Here is a 27,622-nt window from a genome sequence, read left to right as displayed (position 1 = left end):
CAGAGAGATTGAAAGCAGCATTTGAGAACCACTCCTTTGGAGAAAATCCCCCAGAAACTGAATTTCTTTAAAACCTCATTACAGAGATGGGTTTCACTGTGTTCCTTCCTTGTCTAGGGCCGTTTGGTAATATGAAAAATACATTCAGAAAAGGTTTTGAGCCATTACTGCAAAAAAAAGAGGAGCTTTCTTAGGAAACACCCTTCAGATTAGGGACTGCTAATGCTCTGAAAGTGAGGTGGTGTTAAGGATATTAAACTATAAGAACATATTAAAATTTTGCAACAGCAGCTACACTTCCAGGAAATGGTTTCTCTTGATATTTGAATTGCAAAGAGATCTCTTTACCAGCACAGGGAGTGTTTAAACAAGGAACACTGCTGAGAATTCCAGCCGGGGTTTTTAGCAAATCCCCAGGACGTGCTGGGACTGGGAAGGATGCAGGTGAGTGATGCCCCTCCTTGGCAGTGCCCTGTTCCGCTGCACCGGAGGTTTACAAGCTGTTAACAGCGGGAACAACACCTACAGCCCGCTTCCTCACACGGAAATTCCTGCTCTCCGTGCTGGCGGGCCACTCCATGCTTTCCCTGCCATGCCAGCAGCTGAGCACACGCGGGGACAGCGCTAACCTTGGAGCTCCGAGGGTGCCAGCGCTCCAGGAGCATCCCCGGCCGAGCATCCCCGGCGCTCACCTGGGAGTGCCTGCGCGGGGCAGGGCAGCCCGCGGGGAAGGGCTGGTCCCCCCCGAGGGGTTCCTGGGGGTGGGAACCCTTCTCGCTCCTCTCTCCGGGGCTGCGGTGGGAGCGGCTGAGCCCCGCCAGCCCCCCCGGCCCCGGGCCCGCGCTCCGCCCGGCGCTGTCCCGGTGCCGGGGCCGGTCCCGGTCCCGCATCCCCGGGGCTGGAGCCGCCCATCCCCGCCGGGGTGAGTCCGTGGGATTCGGGGGAGGAAACTTCGCCCCCTCCCCTCCCCTCCCCTCCCCGCAGCAGCAGCAGCAGCAGCAGCAGCAGCAGCGGGCGAGGCAGAGAGGGAAGCGCTGCGGGAATTCGCATCCCGCGGCCGGAGAAGGGAGCTGGAGTGGAAACAGGTTGTTGGGATCTCTCCGTGGGAGGAAGGGGCGGCTCTGCTCAGCCGCTAGCCAAGCCTGGGCTCTGGGAAATGGAGACGGAGCTGCTGCCTTGCCAGCCGGCGGTGTGCTGAAGGAGATGGACAGCGAATTGCTGCGGGAGAGCCTGGCCCCGGGATCGCCTCTTCCCAGGATGCTGAGCCACTTCCCGAGCTCCTGAAGTTCCAGCGGTCGCTGGCTCAGCCCGGGGTTAACCACGGCAAGTTCCACCTGCACCACTCCCAGCTGGCAGGGGTCAGGCAGGTGATTTTCTTTCTTTTTGCTCCTCTGCTTGTGCGTGAATGCTGAATACCAAAAAGTCTGCCTGAAAGCCTGGGAGAGCTTGAGAAAAGCCACGGTGGAGAGTTGTGGTGTTTTGGATATATTTGGCACACAGTACTCACACCTCTGCTCGAGGGATTCATATGGCTTGAAGGTAAGAGATTCGTGTCGTGATTTTCTTCCAGAAATACAAATGTTGTGAATATCCCGGTGAGGAAACACAGACAGCAGTGGCTGCTGTGATCACCACTGCCTAGAGATGTAAATAAGGACAGGAGAAAAAGGAAAATATTTGTCGTTACACCAAAAAGATCCATTAAGCTGTTCCCTTCCGCAAGAGAAGAGGTGAGAGCGGGTTTTCAAACTGAAATTCAGGCTGTCTCATTTCTCCATCTAAACCACTCACTGCAAAGCAACAAACAATTGTTATTGTACGCTAAAGAGGCATCTGGAGTTGCTAAGAAGCTGGGCTCATTTTTAGAACTTTGATGTTTAACATTGCATAGACACAATGGAGAGCGAGAGTGACAGGGAGAAGTGGAGGAGGAGGATGTGTAGAGAGGATGTAATGTAGGTACATTCCAGTTCCCCAAGGAACAAGACTGTTCAGTCAAATTGTTTGAGGGAAAACACTCTTTTTGTCTCTTACCACATTCATATTTTTACATCTGGTAAGGCAAAACGACTTTCAAATGTAATGCTCAGTCTGGATGGAGAACAATCTTCCCCAGCGGAGAACAGGGGGTCTGTCACCCTTTCCTGAAGAACCCCTGGAAGGAAACCTCTCCGAAATACTTCTCTGAATGCTGCAAGCACATTTTGTGTGAGGCTCACAGTCGCCTTTGTCTCAACCATTCCTGTTTGAATCTTAATACTTTTTCCATTGCCCTCCCAGTTCTAAGTTCCATCCAGCTTTTGGAAACCAGTGGAAAGTGTGGCTTTAGGGCAGGGAATGAGCCACCAGGATGGTGCTGGGTCCTGCTCAGGGCTGGAGTATTTTTGGTCCAAATTGTTGTCTGGAGGTTGTTTCTACGCAAGATAACACATCCCCACTTGGTAATTCTCAAGTTTCTCTCTCATCCCGACTTTCCCATATGCCAGACATGGAGCTGCAGAGCCCCCAGCATGTGGAGCATGAATCACTGATCCTCAAGTGAAGCTCCAAGTTAAAAAGAAAACAGCTTGGGTTGTGTTATAAATAACCAGCCCCAGGGTTATGATAGAGCTGGTCAGATAGGTTACACATGTAAAACAGCGTGGGTTGGGTTTCCTACGTGTTCGGGGTTTCATGGAATTATTGTTCTTTAAACACACAGTGGTCTTAAGAACTCATGACCCTGTTTTTTTATCTCTTTGAAGTAATTGCTTGTAGTAATCTAGAAAAACCCAACCTCTTGGCAATATTTCTGACTCCGTCAAGTAAAGAGCGCTGTTGTTTTTATCCCCCCCCTTAACTTCTTTTCCATACTGCAGAAATTCTGTTACATTCCAACCTTTCTTCCTTACGTCTGAAGAGTGTTTTTGTAAGAGAACTGTCCACTGATTTATGAACCACTGTGTAAAATCTGCTGTGCTTTCCACATTTCCACGTAGCTTCCATGGAAAAGAGGTTCACTGTCCACTGGAAAAGCACGAGTGCAAGTGTTAGGCTTTAGAGAGAAGCTTGTGACCCCTCACAAGCAGGGCACCAGTCAGTGTGGGTATATTTTACGTTGTACCCAGGCTCAAAAAGCTCCTTCCCTGTGACGTTCTGCTCCTGTGTCACTCTCACTCCGCAGGAAAGGCTTGGGCACGATTTAGACGGGATCAGTGAGCACACAGTGTCCCCCACGCCCACCCTGACGCTGCTCCCACACCCCAAATCACCCTGAGCTGAGCGGGTTCCACCGCTGAGCCTGCCCAGCTGAGGGGATTTATTGATTTGTCCCTGCACTGGTGTCACGAGGGCGGCACAGCGTGACCCCTCTCCGTGCACGCCGTGCCCCCGTGCCAGGCAGCAGGACACAGATTGCACTTCATCTGCTCAGCCCCGCTCAAGAGCCAGACACCTGCCTGGCGGAGATACTCAGCTCTGCCTTAATGGCACTTCATGGATGCTTGGAATTGTTCCCCCTCGCCCTGCCCCGGCTGTTCCAGGCTGCACCACCAGCAGCAGAGGCTGCAGGCCCGGGGCAGGGGTTAACACCAGGGACAAACCTGCTGGGAAATGCAGCTGGAGCAGAAAAACCTCACTCTGCAGCCAGGCTGAGGGTCTGAGGAGCGCAGAGCAGGCAGCACCCGTGACAGAGCTGCTCCCCCTCAGTGGCACAGGCCTGGCACAGAGAGTTCCATTCCCTGGCTGCTCTTCTCATCAAACCCATCCTTTGCTCTAATCAGCAAATCTCCACCCTCCCATCCTCTGTTTACTTCAGCTTCAGAGTTCTAAATCAAGCTGATGGAACCATGGAATATCCTGAGCTGGGAGAGACCCACAAGGGTCATTCTGTAACAAATACCACACACAAATTCTCTGAAACAACAGCCAAAAAAACCCATTGAAAAATACTTATCTTCAAGGTTTTGTAGCTCTCCAGTTATGAACAGGATGGATTTGGCTCATGCCCCTCACAATCCTTTCAGGATAACTTGTTTTCAATTTCACCCTCTGTGCACAAATTCCTCATGAACATGGAGGAAATCTGGGAATCAGAGCTGGATTTCCCACATGCCCAGAGCTGAGATTCCAGTGCCAGGAGATGCAGGACGGGGAACATGTCCACACTGAGCTGTAAAGCCTCCTGCCACAGGATGTCTGGATGCAAAGCATTCCCAAATGCTGTGGGCCCTGGGGAATTGCAATTCCAAGGGAAAGAAGTCCACAGATTGTTAATAAATGCATAGAAACCAGGCTGGCACAGCAAACAGCTGGGTGATGGGGGAGTGTTTGCAGACATATCATAAACATTGCTCCATTCTACACTCTTGCCCAGGCAAAGGCAACGTTGGATAAAAGGATCCCAGACTGGTGGAATTTTGACCTCCCAGGGTCAAAAGGCCACAGGAGAAAATAGATTGGGATGAATGTTGAAATGTATTAAGGCTTGGAATATAGGTTTGGAAAGCTTTGTCTGGGATCAGACTTTGCTGTCTTTTACAAATAAAAACTTTCAGTAACTCCTGAGGAGCAGGGAGACTGAGCAGTGAGTGCCAGGGTGCTGCCAGCGAGATCCTTCGGGGAAGGGGGAGGCAATTGTTTAAGTCCTGTCAGATGCATCATCCCTTGTGCTGTTACAAAACCAACCTATATTCAATCTGAAGTGATTGCTAATAACTATTAACTCCTCTCCCAATTGTTCCGCTTCAATCATGTTTTCTCTCGCTGTCCTTCACCTGGGTATTTTTAACATTATATATTTTTTTTTTTTGAAGATGTGACTATGTGTTCAGTTGCTGCTTCTCTGTACATCCCTCCCAATTATCCTGGTGGGTATTTTTCTCTCAACCCCCCAGAATGGGTTTATTTCTGGTTTACTCTTCCCTGTTGGTTTCCATGTGGTTATGTGGGAGGCTGCACTTTCTTTATCAAAGCAGAGAGCCATGATTAGTCCATTCAGAAAATGTAAATGCAGCCTTATGTGTTCTGGAGCGCTGGGGAGAGGGAGAGACTGCAAGGAGCAATAAAAGCTGTGCTAATAGAGCACAGCCCCGAGCCCTGCAGGGCTGCCTGAGCACAGGGATGGCCACACTTCACATTTCCCAGGGAGATAAATAAACCCACTGAGCTGCCTGGGGAAAGATAATCACAGAGCAGCCTGAAGGAGAGACAGCCTCTGCAGCCTGTGCTGGGCACTCTCTTGGCTTTGTAGCTCCTTTCTCCCTCATTTATCCCAAATTTCTCCATAGCCTTGGCTGTTCCGGTGTGAGGTGTCCCAGGGTCTGCAAACTCTGAGTGGCTGATAAATACACATCTATTTATCTGATCAATACACATATAAATACCTATATTTGATTCTGCTCACTGCCCCAGGTTGCCAACTGCCAGCGCTGGGGATGGATCAGCAAAATCAACACCATTGAGAGTGCTCATTGCAATCTGCAGCTTCAGAGAGAGAAATGAACCCTTCACCAGCAGCTCAGGTTTTTCAATCAGCTCCCCTGAATGCTGCAGCTGACACACTCCAGCAGAGAACTTGGAGCTATTACCTAAAATACGGCACCTTGCGAATTACTTGTCTAAACTCCGTCCTATTTTGATATCTCAGGCAAACTGGAGCTTCAGCAAATTGAGATTCTCTGCAACAGGCACTCTCTGACTCCCAGCCCCTTTGTATCTGCTTATTTCAAGCTTCTGCATATCTGCATGACAGCTGAGAAAAATGTGATTATCTCTGGGATTACTGGAGTCTGGAATTAGATTTCCAACATTTCACCTGTTTTCTCTAAACACCTTTGAGTTCCAGCCTTATCTCCATCCTTGGAACCCACCCCAGAGAGGGGACAGGCCACCTCCAGCCTCCTGCTCTCCTTGAGACATCCCCACACAGATCTGGGAGGTGAATTTTAGTCACCCAGATTTGAAAAGCCACAATTATAAAGAACTTGCTAATTTAAAAACCCTTAAAAATAGAAACACCCCCCCCCCCCCCCCCCCACACACACACATTCACATACATATTGTTGAACAGGAAGAATCACTCATGTCCCAGTACGTGAATCATTCATCACCCCCATGAGGTTATGGATGCTCTAAAAATGTGTTTGTGAGTACTAAAATGGTGATTATAATAAATACTACGGGAATACTGCAGCCCACCATGTCCAGGCATGTGTAAAGCTCCTTATTTGCACTTTGATGGCAAAACTGTAAGAATTAGAGGGTTTTCTTTCTCTCACTAACTAGGAAGTCAAAAAGTCAACATCAGAATTTCCATGTGGGTAGAGTCCTACATATTGGTTTATTTTCATTTGTAAAGCAGGTTGTGGTCCATGACTGGGGCCTGTGCTGTATAACAGGAGGTTATTAAAGCATTACAGTTATTATTGTAAAGCATTATTATAAAGCATTATTATTAAGCACTTTTTTTTTTTTTTTTTAAAGTGGCACATAAGGTACCTGTAAAATTTAGGTTTCTGCTTATCTTTCCTCTCTAGAAAATGAGACTAAAAGAGGAGTCTTCTCCTCAAATTTAGCAATTGGATGCAAAGCAGGATTTAGTGTTTCCAAGGATAGCACCGAGGGAACTGCTGGGTCAGGGGGATCCCTGGCTCTGGCTTTATTTCCAGACTGGAGACAAGGACTGAGAGTAAATTCCAGCCCATTTGGCCACACGGAGCTCCCACCCCCACGGATTTATATCCATGGATAACTCCAGGGCTTCCTCCCTGTCTGCTCAAGGCTGCTGGGCATTGGAGGCCTGCCTGCTGCTCTTCCCGAGCCCGGATCATTGGGAGTGGGTCAATATTATTTAAATTGCTGGCCAGGGAACAGAGCCAGGGCTCCCTGGAGCTGGGGCAGGCTCAGGGCTGGGAATGGACCAGGAGTACAAAGCTCAGCCCAAACGAAGCCACAGCAGTTTGCACAGCAGGGAGGTGCTCAGGGCTGAGTGTTCCAGGCACAAAAAGCCTTTCCCAGGCCTGTCCTGGCCCCTTGTGCCCCTGTGCTTTTTACAGCAAAAGCTTTTGGAGGAATAAGGACTCTGAGAAGCCCAGTGGCTGCAGCACAGTGAGAGCTCGGGTGGCACAAACATTTTTGGAGCAAGATCTGAGGAAATTGGGCAGATTTTACCGTCCTTGTTGCCCCAGAATGTGTGAACATGGAGCACCTGTGGTGGGATGAGGCAGCACTTTTAAAAATGTCTTATTTTGATGCCCCAGTGTTGGTTCTGGAGCGCTGAAAGAGCCGGGGCTGGCTGAAAACTCCTCTGCCTAAACTGTTCCCGCTGGCAATCAAAGCAAACCAGCACCTGCACAAAGTAACTGCTTTTCTCACGACTTCTCTTCCTTTCCTCCCCCCACAACACAGATTCGGTGATTTCTCTGCCAGCTCACCCTGTTCAGCTGCAAAGGCTCTGGGTGCAGAGCTGCTGACAGGGGTCGATGTCCGAGACAAGGCATCACTCCTGGCACTGCCACTTTACCATTCCCTGGTTCCACCAGCAAAGCCCAAACGTCCTGTCTGGAGTCCAACCTGCATCTCCTGCGAGAGATGTTCTACTAAGGAAAGGAGAATCCATTCTGTGGGAGGATGTTTCTGCATGTGATGTCTGGTTCTCTGCACTTGCCTTTGTCATCCTTTCCAAGTGTTATTTTTATTTATCTCAGGATTTTTGGTTTTTTTCCCGCTCAGTGTGAAGGAAGAATCAATTAGGAAATTACAACCCTGACAGCAAATGACAACGAGGGATAATAATATTAATAAAGTCAAGATTCTTTGGGGCTACACTTTGCAATTCAATTTTTACCGTTGAATTCGTGATTCAGGAGGCCTCAGAACCACAACCATCAAAATTTTCCTTAAGAGACAGAGTTTGTAGAGACAATAAACAGACTTTAGAAAAAAGAATGAAAAAACCCCCAGGCAAAGCAATTACTAAAGAGAGAGTTCAACAACTTGCACATGTCCATCAGCTTTCAGGGTTCCCATGAGGGTATTATTCTAAGACATCTTTGATGCGTCAGGTGGGACAACACAGTGACCACTAAGAGTGGGTCTGATTCCTGATGTGAGGGAAAAATCAAAGTCACAGGAACAACAGCAAGCCCTGATTACAGAGCAAATCACATCAGTGATTTTTTGGGGATTTTTTCCTGGAGAGAACCACAGGCTCGAGCAAGGGATCTGCGCCTGAGCATGGAAAAGAGAATATTTATTTTAGGATGACAAAGGCCAGTGCCTGCAGCAGGCTTTTCTTGGGCTTCTGTGCCTGTTTCACCTTCAGCAAGTTGGGCACCTGTCTTCAGATCATGATTTTAGTCCTCTGCACTGTGATTTTTATTGCTGATGAATTAAACAGCCCTGGGTTTAGTCCTGCCTGGGCTTCCACAATAACTTGTACCCAGCACCTTAATTAAAAACACTAGAGCTCCTTGTAATGCTTCATCTGAAAGAAAATCTGCTCCCTGCCAAGCAGGTGGAAAATATTCATGGCTTTCCAGAGCCCTGCTAATGACTTTGTGGATTAAAGGGAAATGGAAATCATACGGAATTCACTGTCCCGATTGCCGGATTTAGGAATTGGGTTCGTAATGGATGGAGTGCGCACTTCCCAGCAGGCTGGAAATTTTGCTGACTGTGTAAAAGTCAAATAAAATTTAGGAGAGCAGCAGCTGAGTGTGTGCAGTGATCCCAGGGCTGGGACAGAGCGAGAGAAATTCCTCAAATCCATCAAAAAATGGAGCTTTGAGTCGCACGTGGCTCTTTCTTTTTCTCATTTGAAATCTACTTTTGCTGCCTGTGCTGCAGCAGCTGAGGGCCAAATCCATGTGAAATCACAGCAAAAATCCCATGGGGAAGAACTCCATGCCTGGGAGCAATAATTCTTCCAAGAACATGAGCTTTTGTGGCAAAACAAGAAACAGCAAACGAGAGCTTGTGGCTGCATGGGTGGGGTAAGCAGAACAGAGAGGGGACACGGTGATGCAGCAGCGTCAGGGTGGAAACACAGAGCAGGGAGGAATTAAATACTGCAGGTATAAAAGGCAACGAACCGTTCTGTGTATCTGGAAGCCACTCAGGAAGGTCAGACCGGGAAGGTCAGGCAAACACTTGTCATGAGTGGCCCCAGGGCAGAGCAGGAGCCGCAGGACTCTCCAAGTCCTTTCCAGGATAACAGATGCTGCTTTCCAGAGCTGCTGATCCAGCACGATTCCTGCATGGCTCAGTGCCCACTCTGGGGCAGCAGCTGGAAAAGGACGAGTCCAGAGGTACCTCTTTCTCCTCTCCTTTTGCCTGCAGAGACGACAGGGGTGGGTGCTGGAAGTCAGGATTTGAGCTGAATAGCTGAGCTGATTTAGCCCAGGGATTAAATGATTAAAGATCATTAGGATTTGAAATTTGAGGAGCACTGTATTATCGAGGAATACTTGAAGCCTCCTCGCCTTCCCTCTGTGATTGGAGCCACGAGGGACAGGACAATAATTCATTAAGCGTTTTCTTGGAGTTTTAAATGCAGGGAAGTGGCACTTGGAGCAAGCGGGAGCCACGTGAGCGCTGTGCTGATTGACACGTCCTCATCAAAGCTGCTAACAGCGACTCGGTGGCAAATATTAGTCACGGATGGTTGGGGGCAAACTCCCACAAATCTGAGGAAAAGAAGGGGGGAAGGGAAAGGGGGAAAAAAAGAACCCTCCTCTGGAACTCGCTGCTTTTGGCAAACATTTTCGCAAACAAGCTCAGGGGGAGGAGTGGCAATGGAAAGAGCAGATGTTCAACGAGTGCTTGGTGACATAAGTGGAGGGCAAATATTTGATGGCTTCAATCTGAATTATTATTATTTACTTTTAATAAAGTGTGGCTGAAGGACTCAAGAGCTGAAGTATCCCTGTGCCAGGTGCTGCATAAACGTGGGAAGGAGGGGAAGCAAAAAGGGTTTATTCAGCTGAGGAATTAACACAGTCTATTTCTGCAATTAAACTGTTTTACACTTCAAATGCCAAGTGCCAAAAAGTGAACATTAGACAGACAAAACCAAATAATGAAAAAAATTCCTTAAATATTTGCCACATTTTAACCAGCACTTAGAAGTAAATATTTTGTTCAAATTTCAGCCACTTCTGTACATAACTAAGGGGGGTGGGAAGTGAAGAGATTCAACCTTTCCAATTCCTCAAAAATAATACAATTGGCTCTGTGACTGATTAAGGGTCATTTGCAGACATTGGTGGACAATCGCAAACACAGCACAGATTCTACAGGAATATAGATCACCAGCATTCATGGAGCTGGGAATTTATTAGATTAGTCAGAGGCTCAGATCTCATCAAAGAGATTTGGCATTAGGATACAGATAAAGGAATTATGAGGCGAAAAAAAGGGCTTTGTACAGAACAGGATGTTGGGTCTATAGTAATGCAATATTTAATAAGAACCAATATCTTCCAGGCTGAAGAGCTGTCTCTGACAGAGACCATCTCTATGTGAGAGCACAGGGAAGGAATAAATCCTTCCCCTTTAGCCACTGAATATCAAGATGTGCCCAATATTTCTGGTTGTCTGTCCAAAGCTGAAAGCACAGAGTCAGAAACGATTTTTAAAAAGGCTTTTCTGCCCATCCTCTCCACCCAGCTGAGAAGTGCTCAAGTGGGCTGTGTCTGGAGCAGCTCCAGCTTGAAAAATCCATCTGCCAAATGTTGCAGAGATCAAAGCTTGCCCTGTACCCACAGATGCTTAAAGAGCAAGAGGAACCCATGGCTCTGCTCGAGGAGTCTGCCAGGCAGGAGTCAAACCTCTCCCGAATTCCAGGTGGGCAGGGGGAGTGCTGGGCTTTTCTGGGAGGAGATTGTTGCTGGAGGGAACTATTTATACCCCAAACTGCTCCTAAAATGGTTATTTATTAAAAAAACCCCAACCAAACAGCACAGACAAATCCACTACAACCTCTCCTAGCTGAAGTTACTGGGTTTGACTGTTTAGCATGTTGGAGTGAGAAAATGTTCAAACTGGAGAATTTCTGATAAAACCATATTTGGTTGCAAGTCTTGAGTAAAGACAAGGCCTTAATCTTTAATTTTAGAGATTCCTTTTAAAATGGAATCTGCTTTTTATTAGCAGAAGGACAGGTTAAAGGAAGTTGCAGGAGTATTCCTCCCCCTCTAGGGAAGGTATCACTGAATTCTTCCCTTCCACGAGGACTTGCCAAGTAACCTGGAAGGATGAGATTTTCAGAGGGCCTGAAAGCAGCAGGCAGTGAATTCCCAGAGAAATTCATCCTTCTCCTGAGGGTCCAGCCTGATGTGTGCAGGAGCACAGTCCTGGGGAAGGTTCTGGTCCATCACAGGGATGAAGGACAAATACTCTATGAAAAAACTTCTTCCCTTTCCTTCCTGCAATGCAAATCCAAACTCGGGCAAAAATTCCACAGGGAAAGAGGGATGACTGAAGGAGCAACACCACAAATGGAGAACCGAGAAATCTGCCTTAAAACCAGGGCTCAGCCTCATAATTCTAGAGTTACAAAGCGCTGGGATTGTCCTGCCAGCCCCTCCCAGAGCCGGGAAACCCTCCCTGCATTCCAGAGGAGGAGCTGAGGCTGCTGAGGGTCTCTGCTGCTCGGGAGGGGGTGAATCACAGCCTGGAATTTCTGCAGGGAGCTCTGAGCAATGCGATTATCGGGCAGGGAAGTGCTGGGAACAGAAAATATTGTGGCATCAGCAAGAGCAGCTCGGGTGTGTGACTCGGAGGCCGCGGCGGCAGGGGGTTGCTGTTATCCACAGAGCCCCTGCTCAGAGCTTGCTGAACAGCAAGAAAACTGGGATTAGGTGCTCAGGGGGACCTGTGAACACTTTCTAGCAAGAGGATCCAATTAGATATTATGCAAAGCCAGGAGTGTTTCTGAATCAGAAGTGAGCAATAGCTGTAATTAATATACCTTTGATATCTTGGATAGCAAAGGATCTGGAGAAGGGGAGCCAGGAGAAAGGCAGAGGAGGAAGATTTTCAAGAGGCTTTTGGAAGGAGCCGATGTTAGAATTGTTGGTTTGATCGATATGAAGGTTGCAGTGTCGAAATTAGAATTCAGCCCCCTAAAAGCCCCAGCCTGGCCAGGATTTTTGTCTCTAATTCCATCCCTGTGGGTGCAGAGGTGGCCAAACCTCCTCCCTGTGCAACGTGCTGGTTCCTGGAGACCACTGGGAGGGCACGGGTAGTGTGGAAAGCAAAGCTCTGCCCTCCCCAAGCCACAGCCCCTGCTCAGAACCGCTCAGGTGCAATCAGTGCCAGGGCCCTCGGTGGTCCCGGCTGTCACCTCCCCGCTCTGCACTGAACAACTCAGTGCCCGGGGAAGTCGCCTTTATTTAAAGCCACCAGGACTCTGCTGGGTGAATTCTGTGGCAGCTGCTCCTGCAGGAGCCCAGGGCAGGGGGATGGGGTTTTTCAGCAGCGTCAGCAGCGCTCTCAGGTCAAGGCAGAATTTACAATATTTGCCTCATTCCTGGCCTTTCCTCCTCCTCCTCAATGCCTGCAGACACCGTCCCCTGAGCAGAAATAAATGGGAAAAGGTTCTCCCTCAGTGCCAGCTGTTCCACACCGTCCTTGCTCTCCAGGGAACCACGACCAGGAATCCACAGCAATTCTGGGCTTACATGCAAAAAAAAAAAAAAAAAAAAAAAGTTAAACTATTCCAGAAGCTGCTTTTTCTTTTTTCCCCCACAAAACCCCTGAACAGGGAGACAAAGCAGCTCCTCAAACACACTTTCCCCTTCCCTTTCTCTTCCACCTCCTCCCTACTCCAAAAAAAATTTTTCCTTGATTGGAATGTCTTTGTTGCATTCTCAGTGGAGCCCAGCAAACATCTTGAGGATAGAAAGGATGTCAGTTTGACAGCTTTTCTATGGCCCATTGACTCCAAAATTTCAGAGGAAAGTGACAATATTCAGGGAGGCACTGTACTGTGCAAATTCCACTTAGACATTGATTTCTGTGAAAAGCCTTTGGAGAGGATCTGTCTGTGAGCAGTCTCAGCAGCCTGGTGGGACCTCTGGGCAACAGCAATTAGGAGGAAATATCAATCTGGCAAGATCTGCAGGCAAAATACCTCGGGGACAGCAGGCAGAGGCTGTTCTGAGGCTGCTGGGGGAACATCGCCCATGGGGGTATTGTCACTGGGGGCTTTGCTGTGTTTCCCTGCTGGGTGCACACTGAGTTCGGCCCCAGAATTGTGTTTGGAGTCCAGAGGAAAGCTTAGTCCCTGAAAGCTCAGCCTGAACTCCAGAATTCATCTTAAATGTGTCGTGTCTGAGAAAAAACCTTAGGGAATTCCATGCAGAAGCAAAGGCTGCCTGAAGTTTTGGCAGGCAGCCCCCACATCTTTACCAAGCAGATGCTGCAGTGACACGAGTGACAGTGGCTGACACTCCTCAGGATTTTATGCCTGGAAGTGTTTGCAAGGAGGGTAAAAACCAAAAGGAGAGTTACACCTTTTTCTGAGGAAAAAAAGGTTTCAGATCCTGCCAGGGACACGAAGGGTTTTGTTGTGTTGTGAACATCCCACATTTGCCAGGGAGATCTCGTGCTTGCTTGCCACAAGTGTAATTAGATGATCCATCACGAGGAGCCAAGGAGAAATACTGGCACGGCAAACAAACATTTTTCAGTTTGCTCTCTGGAAAAGAACGGGGAGCTGACAGCAGAGGAAGGGAAACCTCTGGCTCTGCACTCCCAGCCTCCCTCCTGGCTGCCTTCTCCCACAGAGCAGATTCCCTCCAGCTGCTAGAAAACTGCTTCCCAGTCAGGTTTGGTGGAGCAGGGCCCCTCAGGGAGGGTGATATGAGGGGGATGAGCAGCAGGGATGCTCGCTGGATGCTGCTGCTGCTGCTGCTGCACTGCTGCCATCAAACACGAGGCTGCAACCTTGCAGCCCTGTCCTGCCCTTGACCCCGCGGCAAATCCATATCTGGATTAGCTCAGCCACCCGGGACATCTGTGGGGACTCTGGGTGGGAATTAGAGTGGCTTTGCAGCAGTTAATTCACAAGAGAATTTGTTCTCCTTTGGACTCTTTTTCCCTTTGAAACCAAGACTCTGTTTTGCCTCTGTAGAGGAACCTCAGAAGGTCAGAGCCAGGTGCCATTTGCACCTTTTCCCTGTGTTTATGATCCCTTCCCTCTCCCTTTTCCCCAGGAAAATGCAGCTTTCTGGGCACAGGCACAAGTGGGAAAGCACTCCCCTTTCCAGCCAGCTCTTTAAGTGCTTCTTTCTTCTCTGCTGAGGAACTAACAGCACTAAAATCCAAAGTGCTCCTCAAAGCAGGGCTGAGAGACTCACAAAACACCTTAATGGCCACCAAAATGCTTCCAAATGATGCCAGTTCTGGGCCTGGAGAAAAGAAGGTTGTTTTTAGGATTGAAAACTCAAACTCTCCAAAGCTGGGAACTAACAAAGTTGTCCATGTAACTGTAGTTTGTACCACGAGGATGTGTACTGGATACAGCCTTTAATTGTGTGATCACACAGCTTTAACTTCTAGGTTTTGGTGTTTAAGTCTCCCTATTTAATGCAAAATATTTGGAACTTCTGTTTCATTTTCCCAAATTAAAACTTCTTTTTCTAAAAACAGAAACACCCAATCTTTTCGTTTGTACAGCGTTCAACCGTGAGCTTTTAACTTTCTTCATGATGCATATAAAGACAAAAATTATTACTGTGAAAATAGTTCTATTTAAAGAAAAAAAAAAAAAAACTCGTGGAAGATATAGAAGGAAATGGAAGGAAATTTTGATTATCCAGGGATTTTTACACCCTCCCTAACCACCATTGAGTAAATTCCTGATGAATGGACACGAGAGACGAGCTATAAATGGTTCCTCCAACTCCAGCACGGAGCTGTAGCAGCCTGGAAAAGGCTGCAATTGCTGTGCCCATCTCCCTGTCTGTGGCCTTTCCTTTGGGAAGCCGATTTTGTTCCTGCAGGTCAGAACTCAGAAAAAAACCAGAACACGCCCAAGGGGCTGATCTTGCCCATCCCAAACCATTCCATCCCTTTTACACCTCAAAGACACTTCTCCATGTCCCTGCGGGTTTTTTTGGTTTTTTGTCCCACCCTGCATTTTCTGCATGGTTCTGCCTCCTCGAGATAGTTTTGCATTATGAAAGGGCAACGGGAGAAGAGAAAAAATTGTTGCTGTATTTAGCATTGATTTTTTCCCCTTCACTCTGAGTCACAGAAGCTAACATTTAATTAATTTCTGACACTTTGACAGCTCCTAAGAAGACATTTGTAGAGCTATCAAGTGCTGCTGATAGCACTGTCAGACAGACACTTTTTGAATTATCAGCTATTAAGGACCCATATGCAACAAATTTCCAAGGATTATTATCCAAATTGTTCTCTGAATGAGAAAAGCACACAAAAGCTCAGTGAAACATAAAGAAACCATTGTTCCCAGGTGAATTTGATATTTGCAAATGTTTTGCTATTTTGATCACTTACATGGTTTAATAAATCAAAGTCACTTTGTCTTTTGCTAAAGGAAATTAAGTGGTCCTGGTTTGGGGTGTCTGAGAGCATGGCCAGATTTCCCAGTCACTGTGGTCTTTGTGGAGATGCAGCTTGGGAAACATGGAATATTTGCTCCTAGGAAGTGCTGAGCAGGGAATGAGGCCACAGAAACATGGAATTGTTTAGGTGGGAAAAGCCCAGTCAGCCCAGCAGCAGCAGCACTGAAGCAGGTCCCCAGGTGCCACATCCACGGGGTTTTGAGCACTTCCAGGGACACTGACTCCACCACTGCCCTGGGCAGCTTGTGCCAGTGCTTGACAGCCCTGTCCATGGATTTGTTTTTCCTAATATCCAATGTAAACCTCCCCTGGCACAACTTGAGGCCTCTATGAAAGGCTCAGGGGCTCCCAGTCAGGTGTTGGCGTTTCCAGCTCTACCTGCACCACTGGCTGGGTTATGGAAAGGTGAGGAATGATTTATAAACTGAGGCGATTCTCAAATTTGATCCCAAATTGCTTCTCCTTTGTGGAAATCCCTTCTCTCAGTGGGACACAGATGTGGTGTGGGAATATCCATCATTACAGCCCTGCCCTGGCAGTTCTGCAGAGAACCCACCTGACCAAGAGCTGAAATGTCCTCCCCACACAGCCAGGAAAAGCCTTTTCTGGTGGCCAAACATCCTGCAAGTCTCACTGCAAACGTGGAATTTATTTTTCATATCCTGGCACCAGAGAGGGGCCCCAAAACAGCAACACCCAGAACTCCCCTCACACTCCACATCCTCCTTTAGCTTTGTTTGTTCACCTCCCTCAGCACAGAGGAGCTTCTTGTTGTCTGAATTTCAAGTTAATGACACACAAACCTCTGTCCCAGCAGCAGAATTTCTTTAGTATATTGTGACAGCACAGAGAGACAGAAAAGGTCCAAAAGCCACACGCAGTGGATAAAACAAACACCAAACCCTCCGCAGGTTTAGGGATTTCCACAGAAATCCCACGATTTCTCACATTGCCTCTGTGGGAGTGCACAGCACGTGGCCATGGGCCATGGAATGGTGGGGTGTTGCTGTGGTGACACAGTTTTCCAAGGAAAACCAGGAAAACCATCTTCCCAGTGCCAGGAGCTGCTGAGGGCTGTGGGGTGGCACCAGTGCTGTCCCCACCATGTTCCCCTTCACTCTGTGACCTCACTGGGGCAATGGCAGAGGCAGCCCAGCGCTGACTGCAAAGCTGCTGCTGTCAGGTTCCATTATTGTCACTATTCAGGTCTTGGGCTTTAAAATTTATTTATTTCACTGCTGGAGGAAAAAAAATAAGGAAAAGACAAAAGAAAAAAAATAAAAGGAATACAGCCCAAAGCCCCATGAAACACACAGAAAATAAACAAAGTGGGTCATGGCACTTCTGCCCTGAGCTGTGCACACCTAACGGAGCAGGGAATGTCAGGGCACACAAACCCCAGGTACTTTGCCTGACCCAACTTTAACACAGAATAACTGACACAGAAATCTGGGGGTGAGCTGGAAATAAAAACCAGCTTCTGGAATCCCTGCCTGGATCAGTTCTGCATCTCATTTCCAGCCAAACATTTCACCCAGGGCAGGGAGAACAGGCTCCCACGATCGAGGCAGCACAAGCCTGATTGTTCCATTTTTATTTTCCATGCTGACCTCCAACGGCCTCTCCAACACCTCTGCACCAGGGTGGAGCTGGCACCTGGCACTTGGACCCCCATGGATCCCCTCAACCTCTCGTGGTACGACAGGGACAGGAACTGGAGCCGGGCCCTGAACGCGTCGGACGCGGCGCAGAAGCCGCACTACAACTACTACGCCGTGCTGCTCACCCTCCTCATCTTCGTCATCGTCTTTGGCAACGTCCTGGTGTGCATGGCAGTGTCCAGGGAGAGAGCCCTGCAGACCACCACCAACTACCTGATCGTCAGCCTGGCCGTGGCAGACCTGCTGGTGGCCACGCTGGTCATGCCCTGGGTGGTCTACCTGGAGGTAAGGGTTTGGAATTCCTGGGTTAAGTAAGGATGGGGAGGGTTTAGCAGCCTGGAAATCAGCTCCTGCAAGGCCTCCTGAATTTCCCCAGAAGTGTTTTTCATTCCCTAAATACAGGTTTTTTCATTCCCTGAAGTGCAGGGTTCTTCATTCCTGAAATTGCATTTTTCCATTCCTGAAACTGGAGCGTTTTCGTTCCCAAAATTGCCTTTTTTTTCCAGATGGATGTGAGAGCAGGTGGCTTGAAACCCCACTGCTGCTCAGAGGACTAAATGACAGCCCAATTGCACCAGAAATACGGGGTCAGGAGGGAAAGGACCCCAATTTTGTGTTCAAAACCACGCCATGGGTATCACACTGAAACCACATCACATTTGTGTGACTGGAAGGGACCCACAAGGATCACTGAACCCAGCAATCAAAAAAAAATAGCAATCAAGGCCCTGTTTGTGAAGGGCTGCAGGAAGGCAATTGTGGAAGCAGGATGGGAATCCACAGCTTTTATGTCACAATAAAGGAGAGAAAATCACTTTTCACACCTCTGCCTTCAGCACAGAACTGCCCCGAGTTTACAGTTAATTTCCAGGCACTCATTTCGGAGAGGGAATGATAACAGGAGAGGAGAGGAGGGGAAGGAGCCATAATCAATGAGCCCCTGATGCAAAGCAAAACAAACCCACTGACGTGACAGGGCTGCCGAGAGAGCACAATGCTAATTATCACTCGAGTTAATGATTGTTTTCATGGCACCCAGAGAACCTAAAGCCTCGTGCCTCTGCTGAAGCTCATTGACACGGCTGCAGGCTGGTGGGAGGGCAGGGGCTTTTTATGTCCTTCTGCTCTGTTCCTTTTTTACCACAACCCATTGGGAGAAGCTCCTGCTCCCTCACGTCCGGCCAGAAGAATCTCTCAGACCGTTTTAGTTTTAAGGCAGAAGAATAAACCACAAATGAGGCAAAATTCTCTCCCCTTTCGGGATTCACGTGTCCAGGTGGTCAGGAGCCACAGCTGCCTTGATCTACCAGCTGGACAATTTTCTCCAGGTTTTGTGTCACAAGCTTAGGCAAAAACTAAAATCAAAGTGAAACACTTAAAACCCCCCCAGCCTTGGTGCAAAGAGATCTTTTACCTCCAAATTTTGGAGGTTTCCCCTACATAAATGGGAACACCAAGAGAAAGAACGGCAGTTCCCAGCTTCTCCCAAACCATGCCCTCAGGTTTTGCAGAGGTTTAGATCTGGCTGGAAACCTTTGCCTTTGGGCAAATTCTCCTCAAAGTTCCTGATGTAACTGTGTCTTAAGTGCTTTTTTAATCACCTAGTATTCATCTGTCACTCAGGCTTCAATGCAGTCATTCTTCCTTCTTTATGCTGCCTATGGTTATGTATATCAGAGCAGAAATAACTGAAGAATAGATATCTTATTCATTCTATTTTCAAATGCAGTAGGGCTCTATTTTTGTTAGAGGGAAATATACTTTTTTTTCATCACATGTCAAACACAGCAGTCCGAATAATTGCTACTAAACTTAATTGGCAAAGTTCAGCTTCAACAGCAAGAGAAGTGAAGAGAGAAAAGGCTACTGGTGCCTGGAAGTGTTATCATTAGTTCTTTGTCTTTAGCACATCGTGTGGGGCGTTAAAGGCTTTTCACTCTGAATTAAACTCATCTTGTTCACCAGAAAAAAAAAAAATATAAAGGTGAGGAATGCCTACCCGGATTTTTTAAACTAAGAAATGATGGGAAGCTCCTGCTCATCTGCTGCTGACCTTTGCTGGGTGTAATTGGAAAATTTGTCTAGGAAAAAGCTGTAAGTACAATTAGAGGTGTTTGGGAACTGAAATGAATGTATTTCCTGCCTCATTCTGCTTTGAAATACTTCAGAGAGCTGTTTAAGCTCCTTCATCTTCCCTTCTGCGTTGGAGGAGCCTTGTGCTCCCTGATGTCACTGGAATGTGAGCCCAGGTTTGCTGTTTGGGCTGCCCAAATCCGCAGAGAGCAGCAGGGTGGAATTAGGCAGGATGGGATCACACCGGCCCTGGGGGGAATGGTTTGGAAGGGGCAGAGCTCTGCCTTTGAACCAGCACAACCCCAACCACCCACCAACCTCTCCATCTTGGTGCCAAACTCTCCTTTTGTGCCCTCTCAGCAGCCCAGCCCCAGGGAGTTGCTCACCGGCCCCGTTCTCTCTTCGCAGGTGGTCGGGGAGTGGCGCTTCAGTCGCATCCACTGTGATATCTTTGTCACCCTGGACGTCATGATGTGCACTGCCAGCATCCTCAACCTCTGTGCCATCAGCATCGACAGGTGAGGGCTCTGTGCCACCAGGCTGTGCCAAACCCAGGGCAGCAAGTCCCAGCCACCTCTGTGTGGTCTCATTTCACCTGGGGCTCGGAGGCTTGAAAACGGTGGGAGTTTTTTGAAGAGCAACTTAAAGGATCTCGATGAGCTCTGAGCAGGGATTTTGTCAGGAGGTGAGGAAACACTGGTCCTGGGAATGCAGATGGGATCGTCTCTATGTTCCCATGAGCTTGGTCCTTCTGTTTGTATTCTGGGATGGTGCAGCAGGCCTTAGTGGGAAGCGGTGGAAGAAAAACTCCACGCTGAGCTGACCCAGCCTCACACCTCCTGGTGTGGCTGCAGCCACCCTGGGACATGTGAAACCTGCCTTGCCTCACACTCCTGTGCTGGGCCAGGAGCTGGGTGCAATGCCAGCCCTGGCAGGGTGACAGCAGGAGGTGTGTGTCCCCTGCAGGTACACAGCCGTGGCCATGCCCATGCTCTACAACACCCGCTACAGCTCCAAGCGCAGGGTCACCGTCATGATCGCCGTGGTCTGGGTGCTCTCCTTTGCCATCTCCTGCCCGCTCCTCTTCGGCCTCAACAACACAGGTGAGGGCCGTGCCACCTGCAGCTGGCTCCTGGCATCTCCCTGGGTCCCCAGGTAGCCAGGAATAAATGTGGGATCAGGTTTGAGGTGTACGTGAAGTGTTCTCTCCCACTGTCATCCCTTACTATTTGCAGGCTCATTCTGGGTCTGTTTCATCTCTTGCTGTTCCAGAGCAGGTCTCAGATTCATCAGAACTGAGGTGATGCAGAAGTTCACACAACACCAATCTGTGTTACCTTAGCATTTGTCCACTACAAACTCAAAATCCTTCTCCTTTTAAAACACATGAAAAGGAAACCCTTGGGACAAAACCTTCCCTGAGGCAGGAGAGAAAAGGACGGGCGGTTCAGCCAGCAGTTTCCTGGGAAGACTGGGTTGGGTATAGCATGGGATCAGCAGCCTTTAGCTGCAAGGCAAGCAGTAGCCAGGGGCTTTTGGGGTGATGTGCCTCCCTACAGCCTGAGGGGAGCTGGCGTGGTGGTCCCCTCAGCGGGGACAACAATCCTGAAAGGTTTTCTCTTCCAGATGAGAAAGAGTGCATCATTGCCAACCCTGCCTTCGTGGTGTACTCCTCCATCGTGTCCTTCTACGTGCCCTTCATCGTCACCCTGCTGGTCTATGTGCAGATCTACATCGTGCTGCGGCGGCGCAGGAAGCGCGTCAGCACCAAGCGCAGCAGCCACGTGCTGGACTCGGACACGCAGGCCCCCCTGAAGGTACCCAGCACTCTCCATCCTCCCCCTCCCTCCTCCTCCTGCCCCAAACGACCCTGCCTGGACTAGGCAGAGCACCGGCTCGCAAAGGTGGATGCTGTGGTCAGTTTGGGGTCCCAGTTGCACGCTCTGGGTTCTCAGCTTGCTGGCTGGTGCTCCTCAGGCCTTTCTGGATCTCAGGGGGTGTTCCAGCAGCAGATCTGCACCAGGAGCTTCTGCATGAACCCAGAGCATTTCCTTGGGCTGGGTACCCAAGAACAGAGGCTGCACCATTGTCTGAGTCAGGCCTGCAGAATCACAGAATCAAGGAACGGTTTGGGTCAGAAGGACCCTTAAAGACCACGGGCAGGGACACCTTCCTCTATCCCAGGTTGCTCCAAGCCCCATCCAACCTGGTCTTGGACACTTCCAGGGATCCAGGGGCAGCCACAGCTTCCCTGGGCAACCTGTGCCAGGGCCTCACCACTCTCGCAGGGAGGAATTTCTCCCTAATATCCAGTCTAAACCCACCCTCCTTCAGCTTAAGTCCATTCCCCCGTGCCCTACCACTCCAAGCCCCTCTCCAGCTTTCTAAGGTCTCCCAAAGCTCGGTGGCAATGCTTGGCACAGCTGGGGTGCCAAGCTCCTCCCTGGGAAGGACAGTTCTGCAGGGAAGCAGCCTCTGCCAGCGGGAGCTGTGTGTGAGGGAGCCCAGCTGGGCGGGCTGGGTGTGAAACCACTTGTCAAAACACTGCTCTGGCAGCACACGCAGCACAGCCGGGGGGATGTGCAGTCCCAGAGACTCCAGCTCCAAACTCTGCTGCCTCAGGGCCGCTGGAAAGGGGGCAGCGAGACAGGGACACGCAAACACCAGCAGAGCTTCGTGGCCTCCTTCTTCTGGTGAAGAGCACAGGGGGTAGCAGCCTCCATCACTGCTCCTTCTCACAGCAGTTTTCCATCCTGCTCAGCCCCTCAGCCACACTGATGAATTCCTGATTAATTCCTTTGTATTCCCACGTGCCTCCCCTTACCAGCTTCCCTTCCCAATCCCTCTCTGCCTGTGTAACCTCTGAGCTGGTGCTTGCCCCTTAGGACAAATGCACTCATCCAGAAGACGTCAAGCTCTGCACAGTTATTGTGAAGTCCAATGGGAGCTTCCAAGTTAATAAGCGCAAAGTGGTGAGTGTTAAAGAGAAGTGGGAGCTTTCCAGAGCCTTCAGCCTTCCCCTTCTCCCTCAGGACACAAGGTTAATTTATGTAGGGTGGGAGAAAAATAAACTTAAGAGCAAAGGTTACCATTCAATCTCAAAATTTAAATAGCCTTCCCATTCCTTGGAGTGAAGCAGGGGGTTTAAACTCACGGAGCTCAAAAAGCCAGATTAAGCTCACCTAAAGATCAGCTCTAAAAGCCATGGCATTTGAACATTTTTGTGCCTTTGATTTCCTTCTCCTCTCTGTAATTTAAATCTTGGACTGCATTGGCTTTGTTGGGTTTTGCTAGTTGATTCCATTTTTATTCATTTGCATTCCGAAAAGCTGAATAAAATCTGTGGAGAGTGGAGACAGCGTCTCCCCCACTTCTGAGCCTCTTTGTGCCAAAAAGGAGAATCCTCCAGTGCAGTTCTGTCAATCCCATCTGCCCAAAATATCCGTAAACACACCAGAGCCCTTTCTCCAGGCGCCATGCAGGGAGGGAGAAGAGGGATTGACTGCTCTCCAACATCATCCAGCTTCACTCTGTAAGGAATGTTCGTTGCTCCTCTCTGTGTATTTACCTGTCATTATGTTGTGGACATTTGATTCTTGTCCAGGAGGCAGAGAGTCACATAGAAGAGATGGAAATGGAGATGGTGTCCAGTACCAGTCCCCCTGAGAAAACGGCCCTCAAACCCACAGCACCAAGTAACCACCAGTTGATTGTGCCAGTTGCTTCTAATCGGGGCAACAACTCTACCCTGCAGGCACCCCTGAACAGCCCTGGGAAGGTGGAGAAGAATGGCCATGCCAAAGAATCCCACCACACAGCCAAGGTCTTCGAGATCCACTCCCTGCCCAACGGCAAGACGAGGAACTTGCTCAAGGCCGTGATCAGGAGGAAACTGTCCCAGCAGAAGGAGAAGAAAGCCACCCAGATGCTGGCCATCGTGCTCGGTGAGAGCGTGCCCTGGCTGCCCTGGGGGCCCTGCAGAAATCCCAGTGCCCGTGTCCAGTGCAGGCTGGTTTTCCAGCCCCCCCCAGAATTCATTTCACCCAATACATTAGAGAACAGGCAGGCAAGGGGCTGCCCGTGGGAGGGGTCCCTCCTCTCCAGCCACGCACCGCTGGCAGTGCTGCACTAAAGGTGCCCAAAGCCGCCCCTCTCGGGGGCATCTGGGCTCCCAAAATGGGAGAAAAGCTCGTGGGCTTTCTGGAACAAAAGGCAGCAGAGCTCAGCAATGCTGGCACCTCTGAAGGGCAGAGTTTCTGCTGTGTCTGGGCGCATTACAGAGCAGAGGAGCTCTTTAGTACCTGGGCAGAACACAGACCAGGGCACTGAGCACGCACACACCAAAATTCCTCTGGGAAACATATTCCCCTTCTGCCAAAGAGAACCTTACTGTTCTCACAGCCCGAGAATCTGCCCAGCTTTCAGCAATCAAAATCCTCCTCTCTCCTTTTCCCCCCCAGGTGTTTTCATCATCTGCTGGCTCCCCTTCTTCATCACTCACATCCTGAACATGCACTGCGACTGCAACATCCCGCCGGCCATGTACAGCGCCTTCACGTGGCTCGGCTACGTCAACAGCGCTGTCAACCCGATTATCTACACCACCTTCAACATCGAGTTCCGCAAGGCTTTCATGAAGATCCTCCACTGCTAAAAGTCACAAACAGCATCCGCATTTTTTTAGGAACGGAGGGGGAAGAGGAAGCGACGCCATTCACGCACAGCAGGGCAGCCTGGGAGGGGGCTGGAGCTCTTGAGTTGGGCACCACTCAGTGCCCAAGCACCTTGTGGGGATGGAGCGAGGTGGGAGGGTCTCTCACCCCGCTGGGTGACCTCTGGACCAGTCCCAAGGGCGCTTTTCAGAGCCACCCTCACGCTGTGTTGGAAGTGGAAGTGCAAAAATTGAGGCGTTCTTGCTCGGTTCTCGCCCGTGGCCACCCGGCCTGGAGTGCACTGGACACAGAGTGGCCACGGGGCCGCGAGGAGGTAGCGCTGGGTCATCGGCACAACTCTCACCAAAGACAAGGCCACCCTTCCCTCTTGGCAGCAGGGGCCAGACAGGGCCTGTGGAAGCTCCGTGCAATAGCTTTGCCTTCACCTCGAGCTGGCTCACCCGGTGTTTAACTGCTGAAGCCTTCAGAAATTAAACAAAAACCAACCCAAAAACTTTCAGAGGTCCCCAAGTGGGTCGAGAAGGTTCTGCCACCCACAGACCCAAGCCCTGCAGCAGCGTGGGCCTACAAGCCACAGGTGGAAGGGAGAAGGGGGCATCAATCTCACGCCAAACCACTGCATTGGTGTAAATAGGAATAGGATGGATTTTGGAGCCCAAGCCAAAAAATAAAAAAGAGATGGAGAGAGAAACTCAAGGAGCAGAACCTTGTCTTGCATGGTGTACATCCAACAGGACCCCCTCATCTCTCATCAGCGATTTCTGCCCACCAGCATCTCATCTCCAGGCTCTGCCCAGGGGTGACGCTCCGGGGAGGGGTGGCGGCGTGGTGAATGTACAGACACGAGGACACTGTGCCAGGGAGGCCCCTGCAGCCCCAGGGGCACCCTGAGCACGCCAGCCAGGTCAGGGCTGGTTCTTCTCACCTAAGTCAGGGACCCCAAGGAGCACCTCGGGTCTGCTTTGCCTCTGTCTCTCCACAGAGAGTGCAGAATAACATTGTGCCTAATTTAAATCAACAGTCAAGGAGATAAAACTGTGCATTTTGGAAAAAGCCAGAATAAAAACCCAAGAAAGCCCCTACCTGGGCCAGCTCCTGAGTCCAAGCTGGACTCTGGAAAGGTCTGGATGTTTCCAGCATCCTTTACTCTCTGCTATCTATTTTTCCATGGATTCTAAGAATTGAAACCCCATTAGAGCCTCATTTCACCATGCTGAATCTGGCACTGCCAAACCCACGCTGTGCTTGCTACTTGTACTCAGTTCACACGATATTTTGCAATATCTCTGTAAATAAAACACAGCAAGGTGAATAAAACCATGTGGAAATAGGTCTGGCTAGAAATTCCTGCAGGATGTGGAGCAGCAGAGGGTTGCAATAGCCATAAGCAGGGGCAGGCTCCCAGGGTGCAGTTTCCTGCTGTTTTCTAAAGGAGTAAAAACACAATTGGGAGAGCAATAGAATCCCTTTTTTCTCTATGCAGTTTGTGGAATAGCCACTCAGTTTCTGCTTCAGATGAGGTTGAAGATCTGCCAGGGTTTCCTTCAATTCCCTGGATTTCCTGTATTGCTAACAGCACTGTCCTGTGCTGCTAGGATGTGTTCCAGCTCTGATTCAGGAAGAGATTATGCCAAGCAGCTCTAACACGTAATCTCAGCTGTTTTCTAAAATTGAAGCAGCAGTCCCACCTTAATCCACAGGTTTCTGTTCTAAACCTGGCATTCCTAGAATGGGCTGGTATCCGGGGGATCTGATAGTCAGCCCACAGCCTTGTGTAACATTTGAACCTGGCTCTTCATAGCTAAAAACATCCAAATTGGGAGCACCAACTTGAGAGATCTCAGGCACACATGAGCTGTTCCTTTTCCCCCCAGCTTTAACCAAACGAATTCACTCAGAGATGGGAATCAACTTGGACTCCTACCCCAATATTTACAGAATGATGCAAAGTCAGGAGGGTTTTGGGCAGAAAGATAGCAACAAGCTACTGGTCCATTTTCCAACTTATTGACAAGCAGAAAGATCCATTTGACTTAGGGAATTAACAGGTGGGAGCTGAACCAAAATAGTAAATATTCCATATATAGACAAAAAAGCTTTAAGGCATTTGGAAGTTGCCACGGGTGATGTTTGGCCTGTACTAAAACCTGGTGTGAGCCCTCAGGATAAGTGGAATGTGAATAATATCTTAACTTGGGGCTGTAATTTCACTTTGTGTCCAGTGTTAACCCAAGGAGAATCCTCATCTCCAGTGCTGTGTACCTTGCTCCCAAATTTTTTCTTCTGAATTTAGAAGCAGAACCTTACAGCTCAACCCACCTGAACCACTACCTGAAAAACTTCCAAAAAATGTCATGGAGGAAAAAAAGCTGCTGGAAAAGGGCCCATGTCCTTCATGTGCTGCCAGCTTGGGCCAAAAATCCCCAGGTATCATTTCCCAGAGCTTCAGTGTTCGCTGTGAGGAATTACCTGCAGCCCATCGTTCATCCCCAGGACATTTTAAGCTGCTCCTTCCTAACACTCCCGGCTAAAGTGTGGGAATGTGAATATCCCCAGTGCCCTTGGGAAGGTGGCAATGCTAGCTCTGGCCATCTCTGCAGCAGGTTTTCCTTCCCCATAAAACTCCTGCACTTCCAGACAACAAATAAAGCACTTTGCACCCTGAACTGAGCCTGCAGAACCCTTTTGGAGACAGCACCAAAACTCATCCTCACCTCTGGCTTTCCAAGGAATAAAGCAAGGCCAAGAGCAAGGACAGTCTGTGCTGACACAACGAGAACCAGTGGCTGGGATGGAACCTGTTTGTAGGAGCTCCTCAGAACCCATCACGAGTCAGCTGCACCCCGGAGGACTCGGAGGCCTCTCGCCCACAGGTCTGAGCCTGGCAAATCCAGACCTCACTGTTCCTTCCACTCGGAAAAAAAAAACCCTCTGCTTCCCCAAAGACTTCTGCTGGCAGGACGTGCTGGTGGTGGGAAGGGTTCAGAGCTGTTTTCTAAAAACACCTTAACGAGAAGATTTCATTTCTTTGTTCCTCAAGAACTTCAGAGCCTTGCTCTAGCTCCTCTTTTGTGATTCATTATTTATAATTGAAGCTTTAGTTCTGCTTATTGAGTCTTCCTGTTTCTGCTTTCCCTCCCTGTGATTCCCAGCTTGCTGCAGCCCTGGGTGGGGCTCTCTGCACCCCCAAACAGGTTTGAATTAAAAGCCAGTGAATTCTGCCTGCACTGTATTTGCTGCTTGCCTGCTTGCTCCCACTCCACAGAACTGTTAATCTTCCTGGCTGAAGAGTAAATTCACTCCAGTAGGTCTAACCAGCTTATCCAATCCTGCTGAAATAATAATAATAAAAAAAGGAAAACAGGAAAAATAAAGCCACTACCTCTTGTGGTGAAAATCCCCAGTGCAAACACGACTCCGCAGGGAGTCAGGAATGTATAAAATGCCCATCACAGGTACATGTGGCACCAACCAATGTCTTCATGCAGCACTGTAATTAAATAGAGACTTGCACAAGCCACCCTGATGTTGATCTGGTTGTTTTGTTCTGTTTTACACCAGTGCTGGCGCTTGGCTCTGAGGGCTCAGGCCCCAGGGAGCCACGGCTCTGCTGCAGAGTTCAAACACACGCAGGAAAATC

At 49.2% G+C, this 27,622-nt stretch overlaps 1 protein-coding gene across 7 annotated transcripts; it reads left to right on the top strand.

Moving 5' to 3' along the window:
* The first annotated feature begins 343 nt into the window (after positions 1–343).
* Positions 344–27,502, top strand: DRD2 (dopamine receptor D2). 7 transcript variants are annotated; one of them, XM_048328874.1, is made up of 8 exons: positions 344–444; positions 17,218–17,521; positions 19,718–19,827; positions 20,276–20,412; positions 20,936–21,126; positions 22,195–22,281; positions 22,914–23,253; positions 23,770–27,502. In XM_048328874.1, the coding sequence occupies exons 2-8, from the start codon at positions 17,249–17,251 to the stop codon at positions 23,961–23,963; spliced, it is 1,332 nt and encodes a 443-aa protein (XP_048184831.1). In that variant the 5' UTR covers positions 344–444; positions 17,218–17,248; the 3' UTR covers positions 23,964–27,502. The 7 variants fall into 7 exon arrangements, with proteins under 7 accessions (XP_048184831.1, XP_048184829.1, XP_048184830.1 ...); XM_048328872.1 differs by lacking the exon at positions 344–444 and adding an exon at positions 480–1,363; XM_048328873.1 differs by lacking the exon at positions 344–444 and adding an exon at positions 480–1,367.
* Positions 27,503–27,622: the final 120 nt, after the last annotated feature.

The sequence above is a fragment of the Corvus hawaiiensis genome, chromosome 25 (genome assembly GCF_020740725.1).
Source record: "Corvus hawaiiensis isolate bCorHaw1 chromosome 25, bCorHaw1.pri.cur, whole genome shotgun sequence".
NCBI lineage: Eukaryota > Metazoa > Chordata > Aves > Passeriformes > Corvidae > Corvus > Corvus hawaiiensis.
Note: the sequence above shows the minus strand (reverse complement) of the source record. Positions and strands in the feature narration are given on the sequence as shown.

What these genes read in the sequence shown, in the direction of transcription:
- DRD2 (XM_048328874.1), top strand. Translation starts at nt 17,249, where the DNA reads ATGGATCCCCTCAACCTCTCGTGGTACGACAGGGACAGGAACTGGAGC. An exon ending in ACACGCAGGCCCCCCTGAAG is followed by an intron (nt 21,127 to 22,194) that starts GTACCCAGCACT and finishes CTTGCCCCTTAG; the next exon opens with GACAAATGCACTCATCCAGA. An exon ending in AAGTTAATAAGCGCAAAGTG is followed by an intron (nt 22,282 to 22,913) that starts GTGAGTGTTAAA and finishes ATTCTTGTCCAG; the next exon opens with GAGGCAGAGAGTCACATAGA.